This window comes from Aulonocara stuartgranti, assembly GCF_965226115.1.
Source record: "Aulonocara stuartgranti genome assembly, chromosome: 5".
Classification (NCBI taxonomy): Eukaryota; Metazoa; Chordata; class Actinopteri; order Cichliformes; family Cichlidae; genus Aulonocara; species Aulonocara stuartgranti.
The window spans coordinates 2,844,615-2,871,181 of NC_138943.1; the positions used below are offsets into that span (position 1 = coordinate 2,844,615).

At 40.9% G+C, this 26,567-nt stretch overlaps 2 protein-coding genes across 5 annotated transcripts; one reads left to right on the forward strand and one right to left on the reverse strand.

Annotated features, from left to right (window-relative positions):
• The first annotated feature begins 6,849 nt into the window (after nucleotides 1-6,849).
• LOC309707489 (butyrophilin-like protein 10) lies at nucleotides 6,850-24,672 on the forward strand. 4 transcript variants are annotated; one of them, XM_082534862.1, is made up of 7 exons: nucleotides 6,850-7,062; nucleotides 9,460-9,792; nucleotides 9,898-9,933; nucleotides 10,193-10,267; nucleotides 22,968-23,252; nucleotides 23,362-23,484; nucleotides 23,906-24,672. In XM_082534862.1, exons 1-7 carry the CDS (start codon nucleotides 6,972-6,974, stop codon nucleotides 23,992-23,994), a joined length of 1,032 nt encoding a protein of 343 aa, XP_082390988.1. In that variant the 5' UTR covers nucleotides 6,850-6,971; the 3' UTR covers nucleotides 23,995-24,672. The 4 variants fall into 4 exon arrangements, with proteins under 4 accessions (XP_082390988.1, XP_082390989.1, XP_082390990.1 ...); XM_082534863.1 differs by lacking the exons at nucleotides 22,968-23,252; nucleotides 23,362-23,484; nucleotides 23,906-24,672 and adding exons at nucleotides 10,621-10,749; nucleotides 11,141-12,039 and having other exon boundaries at nucleotides 10,193-10,474; XM_082534864.1 differs by lacking the exons at nucleotides 6,850-7,062; nucleotides 9,460-9,792; nucleotides 9,898-9,933; nucleotides 10,193-10,267 and adding exons at nucleotides 19,295-20,422; nucleotides 21,624-21,962; nucleotides 22,137-22,172 and having other exon boundaries at nucleotides 23,906-24,662.
• On the reverse strand, nucleotides 13,606-19,677 carry LOC309707491 (butyrophilin-like protein 10). The gene is made up of 7 exons (XM_082534866.1): nucleotides 19,662-19,677; nucleotides 19,060-19,242; nucleotides 16,348-16,686; nucleotides 16,138-16,173; nucleotides 15,057-15,341; nucleotides 14,825-14,947; nucleotides 13,606-14,403 (listed from the first exon to the last, which is right to left on the reverse strand). The coding sequence occupies exons 2-7, from the start codon at nucleotides 19,082-19,084 to the stop codon at nucleotides 14,315-14,317; spliced, it is 897 nt and encodes a 298-aa protein (XP_082390992.1). The 5' UTR covers nucleotides 19,085-19,242; nucleotides 19,662-19,677; the 3' UTR covers nucleotides 13,606-14,314.
• Nucleotides 24,673-26,567: the final 1,895 nt, after the last annotated feature.

The following is a 26,567-nucleotide window of genomic DNA, read 5'->3' on the forward strand; positions in this document are numbered from 1 at the left end:
TTCTCAGAGTTACTGTTTGTGGTTCGAGTCCCTGAGATTTGGGAGTGAAACACTCAGTTTTATGATCAATATGATCTCACTGACTCCTCACAGATAGCAGTGTGACACACACACACACACAAACAAACACACACACACCCTTGTGGGGACATCTCATTGACATAATGCTTTCCTTAGCCGCTTACCCTAACCATCAGAAATGAATGCCTAACCCTGGACGGAGGAGACAGCAAAGAAAATCTTCACATCATGGTGTGACACCCTAGGACTGGGTGATATATCGAGTTTTTAAATATATCGATATATTTTTATACGAGATAAAAATATAGATGCAACACATTTATACAGCCGTATTTCGCATATGACTATGAAAGGCGTAAGAGAAAGTAGTTCCTTCCAATTTAGAGATCCAAATGATATAGTTTCTTTCCACTGTGTTTCTGTTAATGAAAAACTACAAGTTTACCCCAAAGTACTAAAATATCGATATTTTAATATGATAAAAAATCGACAGTGTGCCTTATGTATGAATTCTGGTTCTGCTTACTGACCGCGAACCGATTTTATGTGGTACACGGCGCTCAGAAACCTTTCAAAAAATGTTTTAGTACGACTTTGGTAAGCTACGAAGCTGCACCACTTGATGGATTGTCGGAGCATTACGGCTACCATAGTCTGGAGCCTCGCGGAGTGATACGTACTGCTTCAATGTAATATTACCGTGTTGTGTGTGTATAAGGACTAGGACTGGGCGATATGACCCAAAATTCATATCTCGATATTTTTTAGCTGGATGGCAATATACGATATATATCTCGATATTTTTTTAAAGCCATAAAGTAAGAACAAAAAGAGAGTTCTTAGTCAAAGCTGTGTCTCAGATCTCACACAGGCACTTTTATTAACATACAGCGTAGATGTACATGAAAAAATTACGCCCCAAAAGGATTTTCTTGGACCAAGTCAGAGAGTTTGTGAATGAAGTAAGTGTTCAATTATTTTTTAGTTACATTTTAACTTGACTTCACTGGGGTCAAAGTTTTTGTGTGCATGAATGTGTATAAGAACCTTGTCTTTGTCTCTTGAAGCTCACCTCTGATCTATTCAATTCAATTTTATTTATATAGCGCCAAATCACAACAAAAGTCGCCTCAAGGCGCTTCATAGATCTTTGCAAGCTACTGAAAATTGAAAGAAGTGTCACAGCAGCATACCACCCACAAACAAATGGCCTCAATGAAAAGACCAACTACAACATAAAAAGGTATGCCTAATATTTGTATGCAACAGTTTTTAGTAACATTATTTATGTTATTCCAACTTAATTGTTACTTGGTAATTGAGTAGTTTCATTACTGCGTTTACATGTTTCAATGCCTGCATTTAGAGCCCACTGAAGATTGGTAAATGACCAGCAGAATAACTGGGATGTGTCTTTTAATTGCCAATTCCGATTAAATTTAAGATTTCTAACATCGTTCTGCCAGAGGAAAAAAGGTACAGTGACTATGTACAGCAGGCTCAGCCAACTCTGGGCCTCCAGGGCCGGTGTCCTGCAAGTTTTAGATTTCACCCTGGGTCTACATACCTGAATCAAATTAGTTCATTACCAGGCCTCTGGACATGTTGAGGAAGTAATGTAGCCATTTAAATCAGCTGTGATGGATCAAGGACGCATCTAAAAACCTGCAGGACACTGGGCCTCGAGGCCTGGGTTTGAACACCACTGATGTACAGTCTAAAAGTGAAGCAAAATGTGCAGTTAAAGAAAAAAAAACAACCCAAAAACAACTGCACAAGACAACATTGCAAAGTCCCAAGACAAGCTCAAGGGTGCATATGCCAAATGGGTTCTGAAAAACTACAAAAATGTTGTGTATGATGTGAGAGATGAAACAATTCCTCTAAACATGAGCAAATGTGTTAGACTAAAAAACACTGAGGGAATTACTTTAAAACGTCAATACAGTATTGACACATCAATATAGAAGAAGCCACCCAGTCCAAGTCTGTCACAGCTCAACTCAACCTGTAAAGAGTAGCCCAACTTTTGAGATGCCTCCTTGCAGTCCTACAGTTGACCCTCAGCATCATCAAGTGCTGCAAAATAACAGACCTTCTGTTATACAATTTGCACCCAACAGCTGAGGTAAACTCAATACGCAATGATTACATTTAATTTAGGTGGGCTTATTTATTTATTTGGACATCTCTCTCTTCATGTTAACCCTGGGTTAACATAACGTGCTCCAGTGAGACATTAAACTTCAGTAAAACTATGCAGTTATGAAACATAACTTTAAGTTGAGCCAAACCGATTTGCTCAGTTGTAAATAAAACAGTGAATTAAACATGACCCACAGACAGAAACAGAGTGAATTAAGTCCAGTGTTTAATCTCTAGTGAGAGCTAAAACTCAGAGGTTTTAAAGCTGTGTGCCGGTGACTGGATATCAGCCGCTGATAAAGTGGTGTGTAGTTTTCTAGGTGGCCATCGCTCTCCGTTTCAATCCCGTTTATTGTCTTTATCCCAGGTCAGTCACTCTGATGGAAACACAAGTTCCAGCAGCCCTGAGCTCAGGAAAAAAACAAAAAAAACTACATTTACTTAACTTGTGCAGAATAATGCGCTGACATTACGTTATATCAAGCTTCAGCTGCCCATGTTAAGCTGTGACTATCACCAGGTAACGTGGGTTTTTCCCGAATAAGCAGCAGGTGTTAAACAGCTGACAGGTGAGCAGGATGTAGGTAAACTGAGGCAACGTCCACACTAGCCCGGATAGATTTGAAAACGCTCTGTGTCCACACTAGCATTTTCATTTGTTTTCACAGAGTTGTGCGTCCACATTGAAATGGCCGAAAACGCTTGTTTCATTACTGCGCATGCATGAAACGCAAGACGATTCCACCTGCCTCATTTCTGTCTGCCGCTTATTTACTTTCCAGCTCTTTGAAACGTTGTGGAAAAATGTTGCGGGAAAAGCACTGAGTTTTTTAAAATGGACTAACAATGAGGTGGAGTTGTTAGTCATATGGTGCAGTCACATGACTGCACCATATGACTAACATGCGTCATCGTTTTAGAAAGTCTCCGTTTTCGCTGTCCACTATTGATGGTGAGATGAAGCCTCGTGATGAACTGAAGCTTTCCATCCAACTGGTCGACTCATGGTTCGAAGCATTGTGATGATTCATTTGCTCTACTGCGCCATCAAGTGGACGATTCAAGTAAAACAGGCTTTTTGGTTATAATGATGTGATGTAAAAACCTCTAAACTGAATAAATAAATTGTTTTCTTGGTTATTTATCCCGAATATTGTCTCAGTATGTCTGATACAAAAGAGAAAGTGGAAACTATCAGGACAGAGTTTTGGTATGATTGTGTAACTGTGTAATCATGCTTATGTACATCTGGATAATGACACAAACTAGTGTGTGGTGCTTCACTTTTTAATAAACTAAAAGACAGAAATCACATTAATAATGGATTGCATTTATATAGCACTTTACAATTCCACTATTCATTCACTCTCACACAATGGTGGAGGCAGCTACAGTTGTCTGCCCTGGGGCAGACTGACAGAAGCGAGGCTGCCATATCGCGCCAGCAGCCCCTCTGGCCATCACCAGTAGCCGGCAGGACACAACGACCGAGATTGTCCGAGCCGGGGCTCGAACCGGCAACCTTCCGGTTACAAGACAAACTAATGAATTAAATGTCATAAATATGTATTTAATTAATTAATTCCAAATTTAATTAATTATTGACACATTTAATTATTATTTAATGGTGTATTTAATTAATTCATTTTGGCAGTCCTGGCATTCCATAATTCTCAATCTGATATTATGTGCACACACATACCTGAGAACCAAGCAGTTTGTTTTTCCCGTTCTTCTTGGGGAAGCAAAGGAACCAGGGTTTCATGCAGATGATCTGCATCAAGCAACACAGACAAATTCTCTGAGACTGAATATTACAATCCTCAGATTGCATTAATTCTTTAATAACCTTTGTGGCATTTTTAATTTTATTACTCTTAGTGTCACGTTCTGTTTGAAGCCTTTCAATCTTATTTTCCAACGCCTTAGCAGTCGGTTTCTGCTGTCTTTTCTTTCCATTAACATCAACACATTGTATTAATTGGTGCGTATCCTTTTTTCTTTAAAACGTTACAAAACCCAAACATTAAACTGCACCTTATATGCCACACAGCTTCATTCCAACATCAACTTAATGACATTCCTTTCAGTAAATTTTGGCCGCACACACAATTAACAGAAGAAATGTATCCCTCACTAATCTACCTATTAAAATTAACTAGCTAACTCAGCATAGTCTTCTGTGCATACTAGCGGTGGGTATGTACCTCCATACCGTCAGCCGTGAGGAAGACAAACTGTCTTCAACACAAACTGCGGCGGTACTCCCAAGCCAATGGCTTCAGCCGCCTGATGCAAAACAACTAGAAAACAAATCAGTATAACTGCCTAATGCAGCTGTACCGCTGAAACCTAACAGGGGAATAAACAACTCCCAAAAGAAATCCGTTGTGCGAAACTACGGGCTTACTCTAAAGCAGGGCTGCCCAATCCCAGTCCTCGAGAGCTACTATCCTGCAGCTTTTAGATGCATCCCTACTCCAACACAGCTGAATCAAATGGTTTGATTACCTCTTCAGCATGCCATCATGTTTGGCAAAGGCCTGATAACAAGCCATTCATTTGATTCGGGTGTGTGGGAACAAGGATGCATCTAAAAGCTGCAGGACGGTAGCTCTCGAGGACCGGGATTGGGCACCCCTGCTCTAAAGGCTGCGTGGACAACGGCAACAGCAAACCATGACCACCAATAAAACATTATCGATATACAAATAATCCAATAAAATTTACAAACATTTTTGTTTACTAGATATTGCGGCTCCTCCAACCAATGACCGAGCTATTTGTTCCTTTTATTCCACATTGTACTGTCCAAACCCACAAATGAGTACATAGGATCCAATGTAAAACATGCACAAACAAACATGACTGCAACTCAAAAAATATTATACTAATTAGCCTCCTATGCCAAACTGCAACATCAGACTATGGCATCAACTAGTGCATTAAACTATACATCAAGCTGTGGTCAACATAAAGTCTCCCCTCATGCTCACCCTACCTTTTTGCTCATTAAACTGCAGGTGCGGTGAACAGGAGAGTGCAACCACATTTATCATCTAATACACACCCGTGAGTCACGCCACACAGCCGTGCACCAATGTGTGCATTTAAACCAACCGTGTTTATCAAAAAACAGGAAACACTCACATATTGTTCCTACAGTAGGCTATGTCTTCAGTTATCGTGTAATTATTGCAGTAATAATGTAATAATTAGGACCCGGAATAGGGTGTAAATGCGTAGCATTGGGTCACGTGGTGTTCTTTCCAAGCTCCTTAGAGTACGACGACCTGGATGACTGAGAACCTTCACAGACACGTCACATGGTGTTGGTTGTAGTAGTAATTGCTATATCACCTGTTGGCTTACTAAGGGATTTTCTCTAAGTGAGTTGTGATCGGGGTCTGCTGACCGCTCAAGCCTGGAATGTTTTGATCACAGTTGTTTTGGATGGTTTTTAGGGATTTTCATAACAAATAAAGGAATCTTAAAGTTCGTCTTACATTTGAACCGCGGGCGCGAAAACAACTGGTGGTGGTCAGAGGGCCCGGTGGCGCCAGTGTCCGGCAGCCTCGCCTCTGTCAGTGCGCCCCAGGGCAGCTGTGGCTACAATGTAGCTGCCATCACCAGTGTGTGAAAGTGTGTGTGGATGACTGAATGTAGTGTGAAGAGCTTTGGGGTCCTTAGGGACTAGAAAAGCGCTATACAAATGCAGGCCATATACCATTATTCCCCTGTTCAGCTGCTCGGCGACTCAAAGGTTTGACAGTCGCCAATGACGTACTTACAGTGAGCGGTTTCAATTTGGGGCTTTACTGTTTTCTAACAAAAATGATCTAATTGCTCCATCACTGCTCTGTCAGTTCATTTATACATACATTTAGAAGATATTTTCGCTCAAAGCTTAACATTTGAAATATTTACTGTCATTTGTATTCTTAACGTTTTCATGTCCTGTGACTGAAGATGCAGTCAGGTGAAAGAGCACGGATATAAAATCCTCACAGTCTTCATTTCAACAAACTAAAAAAAGCAACTGCAGACATTACAAACACGTGACCTTACCACTTACCGTGGATCAAACTGACTCACGCCAGAGTGAAGCTGCCACCCTCAAGAAAAAGAAGAACTTCGTTTCACAACTCTCCAACCAATCAGAAGGCAGAGAGCATCTTATTGTTACACGGTTAAGGGAAGATTTCGGGTTTAGATTCAGCTTGATTAGTTTCGGTCTCTAACTTCAGCTCTGTGATCATGAGGAAGTCAAACATGTGGAGTCTTGACATGACGACTGTGATCAGGAAAACACTCCTATTTAAATATTTTCGATTTTTGTAAATCAAATGAAACCTTTGGACTGTTGTTCTGATAAAACTGGAATTCTTTAAAAACATTGCCCTGGTGTTTTTGACTATTTTATGATATTTCGTGATTGTCAAACAGGATCAGGAGACAGAGATCGTTTTTGATTTAATAAACAAAAAAGTTTAATAATGTAAAAATGGAACCAGAGCTTTAAATTAAACAGTCTAAACTATGAGAGTTTAAGGAAGCTGCTCTGCTGCAAAGGAGAAAAAAAACAAAACAAAATCACGCGTGACGTAGCCTACAGTAGCAGTGACGCGTACAGATTTAAAGCCCTCCCTGTGCTTTGTTGCATTGTGTTTGTGCAGAAGTGTGTTTAGTGTGCACAGCGAGAGTTTTAAAGTTGTAGTTTTTAGTGTTTAATAAACTCGATCTGATCGGACTTTTTCGACTCTTCAGGCGCTACAGTTCAGTTTGCCTGTTACAGCCTCCCCGTCATGATACATCAACTCATCAATCTGATAATCGCGGTCCTTCCGTCTGTGCACTTTTTTCTTCTGTCTGCAGGTACAACCGGACGCGAAGACGGTAAGAAGCGAATCAGCATAGTACTCAAATAATGTTTACACACCTACATGAATAACAACAGCTGACCGTCATCAACAACACTCATTTATTACAGACAGCTGTGTTTGTTTTAAAGTCTTTCAAACTTTAGCGATGTGATGTTTTGTTGAGACATTTTCAAACCAATTAAACTCTGGATAAAAAAATATGCGTCACAAATCGTTGCGGTCCTCTCCTCGTGTCGCCTCGGCTCTTTGACATCACCTGATCTGCTCTCGTGAATAAAAGGACTTTTCATTTTGTGGCTTCCAAGAGGAAATGGTTAACGGAGGAGTCAGTCTGTAAGACGCTCTGTAGTTCGTGTTTTGATGCGTACAGCTCACACTGAGCAGCGTGACAGAGTCCGACTGAACCCACAGCAGTGAGCCGGACTTTGGTTCAGACGAGCAAAGAGACGTTTAATAAAACAAAACACATTTTGCCTCAGAACTAAACTTTGAAGTGAGGTCACAGCTGCATGTGTAACGTTTTTGTTACGGCCCAAACTGCTGTATAAACCTCCAAAAGTTGATCTTATAAACAATACATTTGCATAATGACTGAAACCAGCCCACTCAGGGAACAAAGGGCTGGGAGGTCAGTTCCTTAATCATAATTATGCAAATTCTCATGACCATTGATCAACAACCACTGACCAAAGACCACTGATCAATGGCCATGAGTCCCATTCACAGAGAGTTGGGGAATGGCTGCAATCACAGCATTGTAAGATGGTGACAGATGTACCCTTAGGCCCCCTCCTCGATTCAGAGATGGTCGTTCCCTTTTCATGTAAATGGCCTCCTTGACTCTGCGCTCAAACCAGCGTTCCTCCCTGTCCAGGATGTTACATCCTCATCATTGAAAGAGTGTCCACTGACCTGTAGGTGTGAATAGACTGCAGAGTCCTGGCCTGACGAGGTGGCTCTTCTGTGCTGTGCCATCCGCTTCGCCAGAGGTTGTTTAATGTATAATTAAATGATGTATAAATCCTGGCAATTTTGGAGATTTACTTTCTTGGATGATTGAGAATGCATCAAGATGCTGTGTATAAAATCAGTGTAATTCCACGACAGTAGGTGCCGCTGAATGGAAGCTGTAAGTGCGCACTTCAATCAATCCTGAGTGTTTTAGAGTCCACTGTGGCTGTGCAGAGGCAAGTGTTACCGAAAAGTAGTCCCAAAACGTATGGTTGTACCACATGGTCACACCTTTTCCAATTCTTTATTAAACAAGATCAGAAAAATGAAAGTTTAAAATCTTTATTTAAATTATTTGAAAAAAATTTACAAAAGTAAAATGATTTCTATATTTATCAACAGTGATTGGAAATGACTGAAAAATTTATTAGGCTGTGTTTTGAGTTTTGTTCAAAAAAGAATGACTTCATATATGGAAAAATGTATATCACATATGCAGGACATCTTAAACTAGTTTTTTAATTAAGCAGCAAGGCAGAACAAAATCAGGGCTCTATCAAGACACGAGGACTAAACCCCAATTCAACCAGACCCAGAACTGATCCGGAATTAAAACAGGACTACAACAGTTCAAAATCAGGACTACTTTAGGCCACCAATTCCCACCGATTTACTCAGAACCAGAATCAAAACAAAATCATCATAGACCTGCACTATTATTGTATAGTTTTTATAATGTGCTATAAGCATGTGTGCACTTTTATAGAGCTGTTTCCAGTTTCGTTATACCATGTATAATGACAATAAAGGCTTTCAATTCAACTACACTTATTTTTTAAATTCTACCAAAGAACAGTATTTAGACTCTGAATAGTTTATATAATTATTTAGTCTTGTTGTGCAAACAACCCTGCATAACTTAATAAATATAAAACTTGAAAAATAACAAACCTAGAAAGTTACACTAGGTACGAGATACATGTTCTGATGAGTTTTGGCAAACAACCATTTGACTAACATGTGTCTCACCTGCTCTTGTTCCAGCTCTGTTCCTCTCTCTCCCTTATAACTTAGAGTATATGTACTCCTAAATTTGAAGAAAGTGATAAAAAATAGACCGCTCTGTCTCTCTTTATTCTGACAGTTAACTAATTCAAAAGATATTTCAATATTTATTTATCTAAAACAAAAACGTTTACTCTAAATTGATGTTTAACAGTAAAAAAAAAAAAAGGTTCTTATGTTTTCTCCCTAAAGTATATGTAAATATTTGGTTTCAACTGTTAATATATTCTCAATATTCTCAAATAAATGTGTCTTCTAACTAACATGATGTAAACATGTCAGAGTAGCTGAAATGGCATGTGTGTGCTCACTGTGTTCTATATGATCTACATGTTGTATTTAGCTCTTTCTTTTTTGTTTTTTTAAAAAGAATAAAAAATATGATTCGTTCCAGGAGTCGTCACGGTGGTTGTCTCAGAAGGAAGTGATGCCATCTTACCCTGCTCCCTGAGCACCAATCAGAACCTGGAACAGAAGCTCTTTGATTGGAAGAAAGATGACCAGAAGGAGGTTTTCCTGTACGCTGCTCGTGACGAGTACAATAATGGACGTCCAGGTCAAGACGAGCAGTTCAGAGGGCGGGTCTTACATTTCCCACAAGAGCTGCAGTTTGGTAACGCCTCCATCATCATCAGAAACACCAGGCTGGCTGACAGTGGCGTCTACACCTGTGATTTTCCACATCTGCAGCCGGAAGGGAAAACTTTCAGAATAAAGCTTGATGTTGGTGAGTCTTTTATTTTGGAGAACATCCTGGAAAAAATGGTGAAGACCATTTTTCTACCTGAACCAGGTGGTTTAAAAAAATAATTTTAAATGTTTTACCTTGCAGAGCTTACCCTGAAAGATCGATCAGGTGAAATCGCAGGTGAGTGATGATGTCATTGAAGTGTCTGTAATCTGTGTGAGCTGCTCCCAGTTTGGGTTTAGGAAACAAACAGATCATCTCAAACTGTCCTTTGTGATAAACCTCAGTTGGGCTGGATCCTGAACCTGGTTTGTTATGCTGCTGTGGACAGTATTATCTGGATGAGAGTCAATTACTTCACATGAATGATAAACATAGACACTGGTGATTTTAAAGATCAGCACTTCCTCCTTTCTTTGCCACCGTGCTGCGTTCACAGGTGCTGCTCCAAAGCCCGACATCAGGATACTTAATACCACCGAGGACGGATTGCAGCTGAAGTGTGAGGTCAGAGGTGCTTCTCCAAAGCCTAAAGTAGAGTGGAGGGACAGCGATGGGAACATCCTTCCTGCTGAGGAGCCACAGGTGTCACGCACAGGAGAGCGCTATGACATCACCCTCCTCACCACGGTGACCAGGACAACAACTGAGCATTTCCACTGTGTAGCCACACAGGAGGAGCTCAGCCATAAAACTGATGCACAGATCTACCTGCATTATCGTAAGTTTTTTTTCTGTTGTTTTATAATAACTGTAATTATCAGATCTTTTTATTCTTTAATAGATTTCTTGGCACCGATTAAAAGGTTTAGTTGTGTATTTGTTGCATCCAGCGAGGCTGCATCAACCTTTTATTTAATGTTTCAGAGAAACCGACAGAGGTGAAGTCCTGCAGTCCTGGAGTCGGTTCCTGGATTGGTGGGATGTGTTTTGGAGCAATTGCAACTTTACTTCTTTATTTTCTTATAATAAAAATCAAATATCACATCAGCAGAGGTAAGTGTAAATAATAAAAACACTTATTTGAACATGTCAGACGTAGACATCCATGTAACAGATGCTTAGACCAATGTTGTTGACATTTTATTCAGATATCGTCTGGTTTTACAGCTGATACTTTGGATTTATAGATTTATTTATCATTTAAAAATGATTAAAAAAAACTGCAGTTACTAACAAACATTTTGATTTCAACAAAATTTACAGCCACAGTGTCTCAGTTTTCTTCTATGAAGCATGTTTAGCTATAAATGTGTCTTATTTTATTTTATCAGATTTATCTGCTGTTTTCGTTTTTCTCTGTGATCACCGAAATTAAAGTTAGTTTAAATTTAATATCGTAAACTGACTGTATGTAATATATATATATTTTTTTTTTCTTCTGTAGTTTTTCGGAGGAAACCGAGACGCACAGAGACGTCTGAGCGTCCTGAGAACGGTGACACAGAGCTGACACTCAAATCAGAACCTGTTTAGCATCACAGCTGTTACACAGATGTGTGCACAAAGGTACATTTCAGTTATGTTTGGATCTCAGGTCAACATAATCGACTCATCTGTAGTCTCAGTTGTTTTGTGAGCTCACTGTGGGCTGTGAAACGTCAGCTGTTAAATCCACTGACAAAACCAGAAAAAAGCTTTAATGAAAGTGCAGCGAGTTACGAGGACACCTGAGGTGGTGTTCAGGCCGAGCAGAGTCCTGCTGTGTGATCCTAACAGTGGATTAGGAAAACTGTGTTTTTATTCAGAGATATTAGAAGCTGTGACAGTTATGATGTTTGTACTGTTAAAAGTGATGAGGACACATTTCAGAGCCCAGCTGCAGTCCAGATGTTGCTTCTTTTATACTGTGTATTTTATTATTGTGTAAAGCAGGTTGTGATGCTGGTTTTAATAATGGTTAATGTTACATTTAGCTGATGGTGATCAGAACAAACCAAAGCTTCCTGAAAACCTTTGGTTGTAACCTGAACATGAACTTGATGAGATTTATTTATTTTATGTTATTATTAGCACTGTTGCTTTTTTGTATTTGGACTTTAAGACAAAGTATTTTTTAATATAAATAAGGATGAATGAGGTGCTGTTGACATTGTGTTCATAAAACTGTCTTTTATAACTATTGTGTCTGTATGGATATTTATAACTGCAACATTATGTGGTCTTTGAAGCAGGTGCTGTTTTTGATGTACAGAAAAGAGATGCTGTTCTTATGTATTAAACTATATGATCAACCAAACCTCACAGATCCTCTCACTGCACTTTCAGAGAGGCGGATTATATATAATGTGCAGAACTGAATAAATAAATTGGTGAATAATAATGTGAAACAAATTTTGTGTCAGAGTTTTTAAATAAAACAATTCTTCTTGCTGCTATAATTGATCATCTTAAAATCTCTGGTTCCCCCGGAGCTTCACATATGATAGGTCCTACTTTCATTGAATGCATCGTTGTCATCAGGTTGTATACAGTCTGTCTTCAAGCATGCTGTTGTACAACCTATTATGGAAAAAAAACATTGACCCTAATGCTCACTAACTACAGGCCGATCTCCAAACTCCCTTTTATATCCAAAATATTGGAAAAGGTAGTTCTGAGACAACTTCAGACCTGAGAGTGAAAACACAGGTGTGTATAGAAGCCTATTGTATTATTAAAAATTATCTGGCAAGTCTGCCTCTCCTTCTGTGTATTGTTCAGTTTGTGTGTAAATGTTTCTGCTGAGCCACTAATAATATGATTGTGGCCATTTAACAAGAGGATTTCTGTCTGATTCTTAATTGTATCTGGATTAATTTGAGTTTTGGAAAAGTGTTGATGCACTTGATGTTGTCATTCTGTTTTTAAATGCTTTGCCTCAGTTTGATCATCAGCTCTTCAAAGAAGTGTCACATGACTGCTAATTTAAACACAGCAGAAGTGACCCACTCTCAGCACCTCGTCCCAGCAGACATGAAGCTGTCCAAGCTTTTTCCACGGGAGAGAAGGAAAAGGAGAGAAAACACATTAAAGAGGAGAGAGCCGGAAGCTGCGTGTAAGAAATGTCAGATTTTTTATGTTCTTAAATTCACTGGTGGTGCGTGGTGCGCTCCGCCAGGTAAATAAATAGTGCTACACCGCTCGTCTCATTCAGGGTGTGATTCACCGTGTGTGTGTGTGTGTGTGTATGTGTGTGTGTGTGTGTGTGTGTGTGTGTGTGTGTGTGTGTGTGTGTGTGTGGAGAAATTTCATCCCTTGTGATCTGTATTTATCTGCCTCTTCCACTCAGATTTTTATCGCTTCATTTTGAAACTGTCCACAGCGCAAACATCAGAAATAAATAAACCAAAAAGAAATAAAACGGACATTGCAAAGGAAATAAATGTCTCACTAATATAAATGGAAACGAAGATTAGCAGGGTGAACTTTGAATGCACGTAAAAACTACCATTTCACTTCACTTCAACAAAACTGATGAAAGCGACGACAGACCGAGTGAGGCCGAACCGCAAGTGCAGAGGGAGGGGCTTAAGTGTCAGTGCGCACAGACAGCGGAGGAGGCCCAACTGCTGCGCCACAGTAGGCGCCACTGAAAGTGTGCAGGTCAATCAGTCCTGAGTGTTTTAAAGTCCGCTGTGTCTGTGCAGAGGCAAGGCTACCAAAAATTAGTCCCAGAACTTATGGATCTAACTGTATGCAGTAGTTGTATCACATGGTCAAACCTTCCCCACTTCTTTATTAAACAAAATCAGAAAAATACAATTTAAAATCTTTATTTTTATCATTTGAAAAGAATTTACAAATGATTTCTATATTTATGGACAGTAATAATTAAGCTTTGTGGTGCTGAGCGAGAAAAAGTTGAGTTTAGAGCTTAATCTGTTTATTTGCAAGACTTTAAAAAGTGCGATACAAATATTATAAAATCAGCATCAAACTGCTTTACAAAATCATGAAAAACACAAAAATATCCATCATTTTGACAGCAGCTTGATTCTTAAATACATCAATACCAGTTTTAACAGCACAAACATCATCACTGTGAAAGGCACAGCTGCTGATGACTCTGAATAAAAACAGTTTTTCAACCTGAGAAATTAACAAACAGATGTGAACACCAAACTTCTAAAAGCTTTCACACTGACGTACAGTCAGTTTCCCTGAACGAAGAATCTCTGCTGCACTGATGTTTACAACCATCTGACATCTACAAAAGTAGAACCAGTTTGTGCAGGATCACCAGCACCTGCAGTCAGCACCTTCATAACCACCACTTTAACACACAGCAGCCATTATTACCACATTTCATAAGCTGCCTTTGTGTTCAAAGTTGGCTTTCTGCTCATTTTTAAGGCATTATGTGGTGAATCTGCTCCTTGTGGTTCGAGTCCCTGAGATTTTGGATTGAAACAGAGTTGATATGATCAATATGATCTCACTGACTCCTCACAGACAGCAGTGAGAAACATGGAGACACAACGAGACAGAAAACAATAAAAGGAATGAAAATACACAATATTAAAAAAGTAATGTTGACCTCAGAGATATGAATCCATTTCCCCTGAAATATACAAACACACTACAGCTGTGACGTTAAACAGTTTGTGAGTGAAGCGTCACCGTTACAAGCTTCCTTAGAAGGATCGTCTCTCTGGTTTCTCTGAGAAGCTGCAAAAGCAGAAAAAGTGAGAACATGAAGGATGAGATTATAACATCATGTCTCTGCTTTACTCACAGATGGAGAGAAGCAGCAGTTTGTGGTAACTGTGGTACAAAAACATGTAGTCAGAATAAAATTATGATTTTAGGTTTGGTGGCATTATGTGAAGATGAACAGCTCCATGTTGACATGAACGTGCCTGAAACTATCAGAATAATCCTGCTGTGCACACTCTGACTTAGTGTGTACACCAGGATTATTAATTATTAATAATTATGAGTTTTTATTTTCCTGTTTAAAGCAAAAGATTCAAACATAAAATGTCAGGAATGTGAACTCGACACTGATCAAATCATCTGTTATATGGCTGTCTAACCTTACAGGTATATGAAATAAATCATAAATAATAAATCCATTATTCTGACTCACCTTTCTTGTGTTTTCTGATGCACTTTGCAGCTACAGATAGAGCCAGAGTTGCAGCGACTCCAGAAAACCACAAACCTATGAGCACACCGACTCCACAGTGGGACTTCACCTCAGACGTTTTCTCTGAAACACATGAAAGTTCATGCAGGACTGTAGCAGGACGCCACACACAGCACACTGGATACACACAAACATTAAACACACTCTAAACAACGACACAATAAGATCTTACCACAGTAACGCACGTCGATCTGATCACGGGTCACATGGCCCATCTCCTCCTGCGTGGCTACGCAGTGGAAGAGGCTGCTGTTTGTCCTGGTCACCGTGGTGAGGAGGGTGATGTCATAGCGCTCTCCTGTGCGTGACACCTGTGGCTCCTCAGCAGGAAGGATGTTCCCATCGCTGTCCCTCCACTCTACTTTAGGCTTTGGAGAAGCACCTCTGACCTCACACTTCAGCAGCGCCTCGTCCTCGCTGATGTTCAGGATCCCAACAAACGGCTTCGGAGCTGCACCTGTGAACACAGCATGAAGCTGCAGTTACAGCACAAATGTGCTGTCATGCTCTCATGTCCTTCTCTTTCCTGATGGAGATGTCGACACATCGTGTGTGAGAGCAGAGAAATAACAACCTTTACTACATGTTACAGCAGAGTTTGGGAGGACTTTCATTTATCAGCACAAACAGGAAACGTCCTGAGTCCAGCTTCACAGAAGTAAAAATGATGTCATCATTATTGAGCTTTCAGACAGGTTGATTTGTTAGACTGTGACCCAGAGTGTGACCTTACAGACTGATCAGAGAAATCTGAAGGCTTGACTGAGAACATCACTGATTTCTACATCTGCGCTCTGTGTGCTACGACTCTGTGCCCCAGAGGGAACGTACCATTACTCACACATTTGGACACCAGCACAGGTTTGATCCCAGTCCACACAGCAGCCTCTACAAACGGCACATGTAGAGTTCAGTGACATCAGAGTCAGGCTCAGCACCGACTCCTCTGATGTACAGGGTGGGCCATTTCTATGGATACTCCGTAACAACATGGGAATGGTTGGTGATATTAAAGTCCTGTTTGTGGCACATTAGTATATGTGAGGGGGCAAACTCCTCAAGATGGGCGGTGACCACGGTGGCCATTTAGAAGTCGGCCATCTTGGGTACAACTTTTGTTTTTTCAATAGGAAGAGGGCCATGTGACACATCACACTTATTGGTAATGTCACAAGAAAAACAATGGTGTGCTTGGTTTCAACGTAACTTTATAACAGGTTACAGATGCACACATCAATGACATCATCACTCACCTGGGATTTCTCCTGATCGATCTTTCAAGGTGAGTTCTGAAAGGCAAAAATTAAACATGTGTTTTTTCACACAGCATCATGAACTCATGATGGAGCTGATGTTTCTGCATCACCTTTGTGAGCATCTCTTGGTTCAGGTAACAAACTGATGAGGTGACAGCTTCCAGCAGAGTTATTAAAGGGTTTGTTTTCACGATGCTTTCTACTCACCAACAACAAGTTTAATGCAGAACCTTTGTTCTGGCTGCAGATGTGGAAAATCACAGGTGTAGTCTCCACTGTCAGCCACCGTGGTGTTTCTGATGATGATGGAGGCGTTACCAAACTGCAGCTCTTGTGGGAAATGTGAGACCCGTCCTCTGAAGTGCTCGTCTTGACCTGGACGTCCATTATTGTAATGAAGGCCTCCATCATACATGAACACCTCCTGTTTATTTGGTGCTTTTTTCCTCCAATCAAAGAGCTTCTGTTCAAGGTCCTGATTGGTGCTGAGGGAGCAGGGTAAGATGACATCACTTTCTTCTGAGACAACCACTGTGACTCCTGGACCTGAAGAATGAAGCATGTTTGATTCAGTATGTTGAAATATGCAGTTCATAGTTTGACTGTAGCTCAGACTCAGTGTGTTCAGATATTTTACTTCACTTGTCTGTAGCTCAGGTCACTGATAAGTCCAACATACAATCTACTGTGATAGGATCAGCTCTATCGTCTTGACGCCTGCTCAGTCATCCAGGTAAGCAGATGGCAAAAGGTGGATTCTGTTCATCTGTAAGCAGCGTTTTCAGTGGGAGAACTGAACTGAAACTGAAAGCGCGTGAACAGGTGATCAGAATTAACCTTTTGGGATAAACTTTTGCCATCTGGTTGCTTCTGATAGAATACAGGTTTAAGGCATGTCCTCATTGCTTTAATACTTCTAAATAGAAGCTGTGCTGTGGGCAGAACTTTGTGCCATTAGAAACTGAATTTAAATAAGTTCAATTCAAATTACAAAGTTCTGCCCATCTATCATACTATGTTTCATGTAAATGTATAAAACAACTTACTGTGAAATAACATTTTTCCTCACATTAACATTTATGTGTACCATCATTAATCCTCATAATCTTATCAATAATACTGATGTCTGTCAAAACACATTCCTGGAGACGTTACAGTCATTACAGCTTCTCTGCACTGCTTTAACACACTGTTAGAAACAGAAACCCCACTTTGTCAGTCACAGCACTATTTTAGTGTTAATTATAATCAATACAAAAAATTAGATTTGAGGCGACACAGAGGGGTGTAGGGGGTGAGGAGGTAGAGAGTGCTTTGCTTTAAATTTTGGGGGGTTTCCATCAAAGAGGAGCTTCAATGATCAGAGAAGCTGCTGCTATTGTAAAAAAAAAAGACCCAGCAGAGACTTTATTTCCTCAGGATACTGAAGAAGGTTCACCTGCTGCTGGAGCAGCTTCTCTCCAACAACTATCACTGAACTCCATCCTTATTCTATTGTATTCTACTGATCCGTGTTTATCAGTCTAAACTAAACGCTGCTGACTGTACCAGAAAGCAACAGAATATTTCAAATGAGCTCCAAAAACTGCAGACAGAAGTTTTCTTTAAGTACTTTTACTCCAAGTACTGTAAGACCACCCAGATGTACTTAAAGTGAGCGATAAAAGGATCCAATTCCTCATTCCTGCAGAAATTTAGAATATTTTCGCTCAGAGCTTTAAATATTTACTGTCATTAGTTTTCTTACACTTTTCATTTCCTATAACTGCAGATACAGTCAGGAGACAGATGCACAAAATCCTCACAGACTTCATTTCAGCAAACTGAAAAAAGCAACGGCAGACGGATCGGCCAAGAGCGGGGAGCTGCTCCGAGCGAAGACGAGAGGAGAGTTACAGAGCGCGAGCTGACCGGGCTTTATATACGGCGAAAAAAGCTCCCGACCGACAGAAATGTTCCCGACCGACGACGGACCGCCTCTTTCCCCGACCGACGACGGACCGCCTCTTTCCCCGCCCGACGACGGCCCACGGCCCGCCCCTTTCATGACCAACGATCTCCCCGACCGACCAGCTCCCTGTAGTGTTCCCAACTTAGCGACTTTGTCGCTATATTTAACGAGTTTTCAGAGCCCTTAGCGACTTTTTTTTCTAAAAAGCGACTAGCGACAAATCTGGCGACTTTTTCTGGTGTTATTGGAGACTTGTTTATGACGACTTTTTGACGTGAAAGCGCGGATCGCTTTTACTCTCAACAAGCAGCGGTGCTGCCGTGGGCACCTCGCCCGTTCCAAAGCGCTCACGGGCGGAGGATAGTCCTCCCCCCGCTGCTATCAGGGCAGGAGATGTTCACGCCTGTGCGTCTGAACTGCAAATGAATTGCGCATGAGCGAAGCCGCTGCTCCGCACTGACTGTGACGCAGTCAGTTCTTCTTTTACTCTTATGCCGTTTTGTGGATCACGAGGTTTAAAACTACTTATAAACACACACACAAAGTAACTCCGCCAGAGCGCCTATTTCGGGCCACTTTTGCCGGTCCAAGCCCGGGTAAAGGAGCAGGGTTGGAATTGTGACATTAAAAAAACAATAATTGCTCAAAGAAATTTAATTTGTAGTTCTAAATAAACTCTAAACGCATTTAGGACATTTTTTACTCACTTTATGTCTCTTCCACGATGTTATTTCTCTCTCCAACAACGTAGGTTACAATTATATTACCATGACCAATTATGCAAATTAGGCGATGACGTCATTTAGCGACTTTTAGGACAGCCAATAGCGATTTTCCTTACTGAGGAGTTGGCAACACTGGCTCCCCGCTGTAGACCGCAGTCGGTCGGTCTGCCGTTGCTTCTTTCAGTTTGTTGAAATGAAGTCTGTGAGGATGCAGCAGTCTGTCACTGAAGCAGCAACATTTACATGCATGGGGTGGGAGACTGTCCATCAGAGATGCTATTTTGGCCGGAGTCCTTCTGTCTCCCACCACCTGCACTGGGTCCAGGGTGCGTCCCAGAACAGAGCTGGCCTTCCTGATGAGTTTATCCAACTTCTTCCTCTCAGCTGTCGATAAACTGTGAGACTGTGAGTGTGAGAGCCCCCGGCCTATTCAGCATGAGTAGAACGAGGGGGGGGGGGGGGGGGGGGGGGGGTACGTATGAAGAGTAAATGTTATGGGCGTTATACAACAGAATCATATGTATAGATTATAGTTTGAACTAACAATAAACTAACTAACTAACAATAAATCATGATGTTGACATGATGAATATATATGAATCAAGAGTAATAACATGAAAGAAAAATGACTCGTATGTGTATGAAACTTAGGAGTTTTAGGGGAAGTTAGGCAGCAGCAGAGTTGGGTGTGGTAAAAAGAGGAACTGTAGTGCTGTGCTAATCAATACTGAAATATCGAGTCCTCTGATACCAGTAATTTATGTTCTAGAATCGATTCTCATATTAAAATATAGATGTTTTAGTAATTTAGGGCAAATTTGTAGTTTATCATTTGGATTGTCTACATTGGAAGGAACTACTTCCTCTTCCGCCTTTCGTAGTTTTAAACCTCGTGATCCACAAAACGGCATAAGAGTAAAAGAAGAACTGACTGCGTCACAGTCAGTGCGGAGCAGCGGCTTCGCTCATGCGCAATTCATTTGCAGTTCAGACGCACAGGCGTGAACATCTCCTGCCCTGATAGCAGCGGGGGGAGGACTATCCTCCGCCCGTGAGCGCTTTGGAACGGGCGAGGTGCCCACGGCAGCACCGCTGCTTGTTGAGAGTAAAAGCGATCCGCGCTTTCACGTCAAAAAGTCGTCATAAACAAGTCTCCAATAACACCAGAAAAAGTCGCCAGATTTGTCGCTAGTCGCTTTTTAGAAAAAAAAGTCGCTAAGGGCTCTGAAAACTCGTTAAATATAGCGACAAAGTCGCTAAGTTGGGAACACTACAGGGAGCTGGTCGGTCGGGGAGATCGTTGGTCGTGGAAGGGGCGGGCCGTGGGCCGTCGTCGGGCGGGGAAAGAGGCGGTCCGTCGTCGGTTGGGGAAAAGAGGCGGTCCGTCGTCGGTCGGGAACATTTCTGTCGGTCGGGAGCTTTTTCGCCGTATATAAAGCCCGGTCAGCTCGCGCTCTGTAACTCTCCTCTCGTCTTCGCTCGGAGCAGCTCCCCGCTCTTGGCCGATCCGTCTGCCGTTGCTTTTTTCAGTTTGCTGAAATGAAGTCTGTGAGGATTTTGTGCATCTGTCTCCTGACTGTATCTGCAGTTATAGGAAATGAAAAGTGTAAGAAAACTAATGACAGTAAATATTTAAAGCTCTGAGCGAAAATATTCTAAATTTCTGCAGGAATGAGGAATTGGATCCTTTTATCGCTCACTTTAAGTACATCTGGGTGGTCTTACAGTGCTTGGAGTAAAAGTACTTAAAGAAAACTTCTGTCTGCAGTTTTTGGAGCTCATTTGAAATATTCTGTTGCTTTCTGGTACAGTCAGCAGCGTTTAGTTTAGACTGATAAACACGGATCAGTAGAATACAATAGAATAAGGATGGAGTTCAGTGATAGTTGTTGGAGAGAAGCTGCTCCAGCAGCAGGTGAACCTTCTTCAGGTTTCTGAGGAAATAAAGTCTCTGCTGGGTCTTTTTTTTTTACAATAGCAGCAGCTTCTCTGATCATTGAAGCTCCTCTTTGATGGAAACCCCCCAAAATTTAAAGCAAAGCACTCTCTACCTCCTCACCCCCTACACCCCTCTGTGTCGCCTCAAATCTAATTTTTTTTATTGATTATAATTAACACTAAAATAGTGCTGTGACTGACAAAGTGGGGTTTCTGTTTCTAACAGTGTGTTAAAGCAGTGCAGAGAAGCTGTAATGACTGTAACGTCTCCAGGAATGTGTTTTGACAGACATCAGTATTATTGATAAGATTATGAGGATTAATGATGGTACACATAAATGTTAATGTGAGGAAAAATGTTATTTCACAGTAAGTTGTTTTATACATTTACATGAAACATAGTATGATAGATGGGCAGAACTTTGTAATTTGAATTGAACTTATTTAAATTCAGTTTCTAATGGCACAAAGTTCTGCCCACAGCACAGCTTCTATTTAGAAGTATTAAAGCAATGAGGACATGCCTTAAACCTGTATTCTATCAGAAGCAATCAGATGGCAAAAGTTTATCCCAAAAGGTTAATTCTGATCACCTGTTCACGTGCTTTCAGTTTCAGTTCAGTTCTCCCACTGAAAACGCTGCTTACAGATGAACAGAATCCACCTTTTGCCATCTGCTTACCTGGATGACTGAGCAGGCGTCAAGACGATAGAGCTGATCCTATCACAGTAGATTGTATGTTGGACTTATCAGTGACCTGAGCTACAGACAAGTGAAGTAAAATATCTGAACACACTGAGTCTGAGCTACAGTCAAACTATGAACTGCATATTTCAACATACTGAATCAAACATGCTTCATTCTTCAGGTCCAGGAGTCACAGTGGTTGTCTCAGAAGAAAGTGATGTCATCTTACCCTGCTCCCTCAGCACCAATCAGGACCTTGAACAGAAGCTCTTTGATTGGAGGAAAAAAGCACCAAATAAACAGGAGGTGTTCATGTATGATGGAGGCCTTCATTACAATAATGGACGTCCAGGTCAAGACGAGCACTTCAGAGGACGGGTCTCACATTTCCCACAAGAGCTGCAGTTTGGTAACGCCTCCATCATCATCAGAAACACCACGGTGGCTGACAGTGGAGACTACACCTGTGATTTTCCACATCTGCAGCCAGAACAAAGGTTCTGCATTAAACTTGTTGTTGGTGAGTAGAAAGCATCGTGAAAACAAACCCTTTAATAACTCTGCTGGAAGCTGTCACCTCATCAGTTTGTTACCTGAACCAAGAGATGCTCACAAAGGTGATGCAGAAACATCAGCTCCATCATGAGTTCATGATGCTGTGTGAAAAAACACATGTTTAATTTTTGCCTTTCAGAACTCACCTTGAAAGATCGATCAGGAGAAATCCCAGGTGAGTGATGATGTCACTGATGTGTGCATCTGTAACCTGTTATAAAGTTACGTTGAAACCAAGCACACCATTGTTTTTCTTGTGACATTACCAATAAGTGTGATGTGTCACATGGCCCTCTTCCTATTGAAAAAACAAAAGTTGTATCCAAGATGGCCGACTTCCAAATGGCCACCGTGGTCACCGCCCATCTTGAGGAGTTTGCCCCTCACATATACTAATGTGCCACAAACAGGACTTTAATATCACCAACCATTCCCATGTTGTTACGGAGTATCCATATAAATGGCCCACCCTGTACATCAGAGGAGTCGGTGCTGAGCCTGACTCTGATGTCACTGAGCTCTACATGTGCAGTTTGTAGAGGCTGCTGTGTGGACTGGGATCAAACCTGTGCTGGTGTCCAAATGTGTGAGTAATGGTACGTTCCCTCTGGGGCACAGAGTCGTAGCACACAGAGCGCAGATGTAGAAATCAGTGATGTTCTCAGTCAAGCCTTCAGATTTCTCTGATCAGTCTGTAAGGTCACACTCTGGGTCACAGTCTAACAAATCAACCTGTCTGAAAGCTCAATAATGATGACATCATTTTTACTTCTGTGAAGCTGGACTCAGGACGTTTCCTGTTTGTGCTGATAAATGAAAGTCCTCCCAAACTCTGCTGTAACATGTAGTAAAGGTTGTTATTTCTCTGCTCTCACACACGATGTGTCGACATCTCCATCAGGAAAGAGAAGGACATGAGAGCATGACAGCACATTTGTGCTGTAACTGCAGCTTCATGCTGTGTTCACAGGTGCAGCTCCGAAGCCGTTTGTTGGGATCCTGAACATCAGCGAGGACGAGGCGCTGCTGAAGTGTGAGGTCAGAGGTGCTTCTCCAAAGCCTAAAGTAGAGTGGAGGGACAGCGATGGGAACATCCTTCCTGCTGAGGAGCCACAGGTGTCACGCACAGGAGAGCGCTATGACATCACCCTCCTCACCACGGTGACCAGGACAAACAGCAGCCTCTTCCACTGCGTAGCCACGCAGGAGGAGATGGGCCATGTGACCCGTGATCAGATCGACGTGCGTTACTGTGGTAAGATCTTATTGTGTCGTTGTTTAGAGTGTGTTTAATGTTTGTGTGTATCCAGTGTGCTGTGTGTGGCGTCCTGCTACAGTCCTGCATGAACTTTCATGTGTTTCAGAGAAAACGTCTGAGGTGAAGTCCCACTGTGGAGTCGGTGTGCTCATAGGTTTGTGGTTTTCTGGAGTCGCTGCAACTCTGGCTCTATCTGTAGCTGCAAAGTGCATCAGAAAACACAAGAAAGGTGAGTTAGAATAATGGATTTATTATTTATGATTTATTTCATATACCTGTAAGGTTAGACAGCCATATAACAGATGATTTGATCAGTGTCGAGTTCACATTCCTGACATTTTATGTTTGAATCCTTTGCTTTAAACAGGAAAATAAAAACTCATAATTATTAATAATTAATAATCCTGGTGTACACACTAAGTCAGAGTGTGCACAGCAGGATTATTTTGATAGTTTCAGGCACGTTCATGTCAACATGGAGCTGTTCATCTTCACATAATGCCACCAAACCTAAAATCATAATTTTAGTCTGACTACATGTTTTTGTACCACAGTTACCACAAACTGCTGCTTCTCTCCATCTGTGAGTAAAGCAGAGACATGATGTTATAATCTCATCCTTCATGTTCTCACTTTTTCTGCTTTTGCAGCTTCTCAGAGAAACCAGAGAGACGATCCTTCTAAGGAAGCTTGTAACGGTGACGCTTCACTCACAGACTGTTTAACGTCACAGCTGTAGTGTGTTTGTGTGGCGGGGGGGGGGTCACCATTACTTTTTTTGTTTTTTCATCCCTTTTATTATTATTTTTTAAATCCGTCTCGTTGTGTCTCCATGTTTCACACTGCAGTCTGTGATGAGTCAAGGAGATCATATTGATTATGTCAACTGTAAGTGTTTCATTCCAAAACCTGCTGCAGGTGCTGGTGATCCTGCACAAACTGGTTCTACTTTTTAGATGTCAGATGGTAAAAAGCTGCTTTGACTTCTTCAAATATCACTCAGCTTCACGTTGTTGTCAGAACAAACCAAAGTTTCCTGCAAACCTTTGACTGTATTTAAACTTGATGAGATTGACTTTTTCTTTTGTCTTCCTGTCGAGTCGACTTGTTGGAGGAACGTCTGTCTGTATTGGAGGTGTTCACATCTGTTTTTAACATTTCTCAGGTTGAAATCTGTTTTTACTCAGAGTCATCAGCAGCTGTGCCTTTCACAGTGATGATGTTTGTGCTGTTAAAACTGGTATTGATGTATTTAAGAATCAAGCTGCTTTCAAAATGATGGATATTTGTGTATTTTATGATTTTATTAAGCATTTTGACACAGATTTTATAAAATTTGCATCACACTTTTTAAAGTATTCTAAATAAACACTTTTAACTTTAAACTCTGGCATCTTTTTCTGGCTCAGCACCGGGAAGCTTTATTATCACTGTCCATAAATATAGAAATCATTTTACATTCGTAAATTAATTTCTAATAAAAAAATAAAGATTTTAAATGTCTTTTTTTTTTTTTAAATCTTGTTTAATAAAGAAGTGGAAAGTAGTCGTCTCATATGGAAAAACCATGTGAAACAACTACAGCATACAGTTAGGTCCAAGAGTTCTGGGACTACTTTTTTGGTAACCTTGCCTCTATTGTTGGACCTGTCAGCAGCTTTTGACAAGGTCGACCACGACGTCCTGTTATCACGGCTAGAATTTCATGCTGGCCTAAAAGGATCTGCCCTCCAGTGGTTTCAGTCCTATTTGTCAGGAAGGTCTTTTCACATCAATATGGGCCCCCATAACTCCAAAATAGCCCCTCTTAAACACGGTGTACCTCAAGGCTCTGTTTTGGGTCCTGCCCCGTTTAATACACTTTTTCAATTTCTGTGAAAATTCCTGTCCCCCTTGAAGGGAAAATCTATCTCTGGAAATTCTGCTTTAAAGACTGAATGCTAAATGTGAGTGATCAGTTTTCTGTATTATACTCATACTGTATTCTTATTAATAAACTGATGGCAGCCTTGCAGTGTTGCAGCCTCGAATAGACGAGCTTGTCGTCATCATGTGCGAACACAAAATCTTTACAGCCAAAGTATGTCACAGTTTGTTTTAGCTGGATGTGATGCATGTTCTAGCAAACAAATTGAAGAGTCTGGATTCTAAATATACACAGTATGTGAAGGTGCCTTTTTTTTATTATTATTTACAGATAACAACAAGAGGCGACACAGAATTCCTAAAGTCATCTTAGGCTACGTCCACACGTACACGGGTATTTTTGAAAACAGATTTTCCATTTTTGTTTTAAAAAAAAATCCCGTCCACACGTAAACGCAAAATTGAAGGAAAAATGTAAATGCAAGAGACCGAGTACGCAGCATGTGTCGTACCTGACTGTTGATCCAGGGTCTGGTTGGGGAAAGACTGCAGCAGTGCAGGAGTTGGGTTATTGGTCTTTAATAAATTCCCACAGAAGAGTTGTTTGCATCAAAGTGCTTGCCAGGCGGTGCAGCCATAACTGAACTTGTCGTTTACGTGTCACAGATAACTATGATCACAATACAGTAACTCCATCTTCTCCACACAACAATATCTCACAATGTCCACAAGGGGTCCCTGTAGACCATAGATAAGCTTTTTAACACGTGTCTTACAAGTTGCTCATATTAAGGCACAAATACGGTAAAACTAGCAGCAGTTAAACTAAACAGTCGAACAGTCCTCTAACTAATACAGCTGGATGTTATTATTGTGGGGATTATGGCCGCTGCTATTAACTTAGTGCTAAATATCTTATATTAAATATCTTAGCAACATAGTATCAAAGTACTGAGACATATAATCTTAACATGCACGAACAATTATAACCAGAATCATTACAATTAACCTGACAAAGAAATAACAACTCAATCACACCATGAACTGAAATATGTGAAGTCCAGAAACGACTGACTGGATGTATGATTATAAAAACAGCTGTAGTACACACATACTTCCTGCTCTTCTGTTCTGGATAGTCTTGAGGGACCTGAGAAGACACTAATTATGTGTTTTGGACCTCTGACATTTAACAAGAGGATTTTTGTCTGATTCTTAATTATATCTGGATTAATTTGAGTTGCTCCAGTTTCTGAAACGTGTTGATGTTTATTTAATTCATTTACTGCACATAATTAACGTACTTGCTGCATACAAATCTACTACTGCACATAATGTCCCCCATGTATATATTCTTAATGCACATAATGTTCTTCTCTCCCTCTTTTGCACAGTCGAGGAGCAGGTCAGGATACATTTCACTGCGTGTTGTACTTGTATGACTAT

What these genes read in the sequence shown, in the direction of transcription:
- LOC309707489 (XM_082534862.1), top strand. Translation starts at nt 6,972, where the DNA reads ATGATACATCAACTCATCAATCTGATAATCGCGGTCCTTCCGTCTGTG. An exon ending in CAGAATAAAGCTTGATGTTG is followed by an intron (nt 9,793 to 9,897) that starts GTGAGTCTTTTA and finishes TTTACCTTGCAG; the next exon opens with AGCTTACCCTGAAAGATCGA. An exon ending in TCGATCAGGTGAAATCGCAG is followed by an intron (nt 9,934 to 10,192) that starts GTGAGTGATGAT and finishes CTGCGTTCACAG; the next exon opens with GTGCTGCTCCAAAGCCCGAC.
- LOC309707491 (XM_082534866.1), bottom strand. Translation starts at nt 19,084, where the DNA reads ATGGACAGTCTCCCACCCCATGCAT. An exon ending in CTGCATTAAACTTGTTGTTG is followed by an intron (nt 16,174 to 16,347) that starts GTGAGTAGAAAG and finishes TTTGCCTTTCAG; the next exon opens with AACTCACCTTGAAAGATCGA. An exon ending in TCGATCAGGAGAAATCCCAG is followed by an intron (nt 15,342 to 16,137) that starts GTGAGTGATGAT and finishes CTGTGTTCACAG; the next exon opens with GTGCAGCTCCGAAGCCGTTT.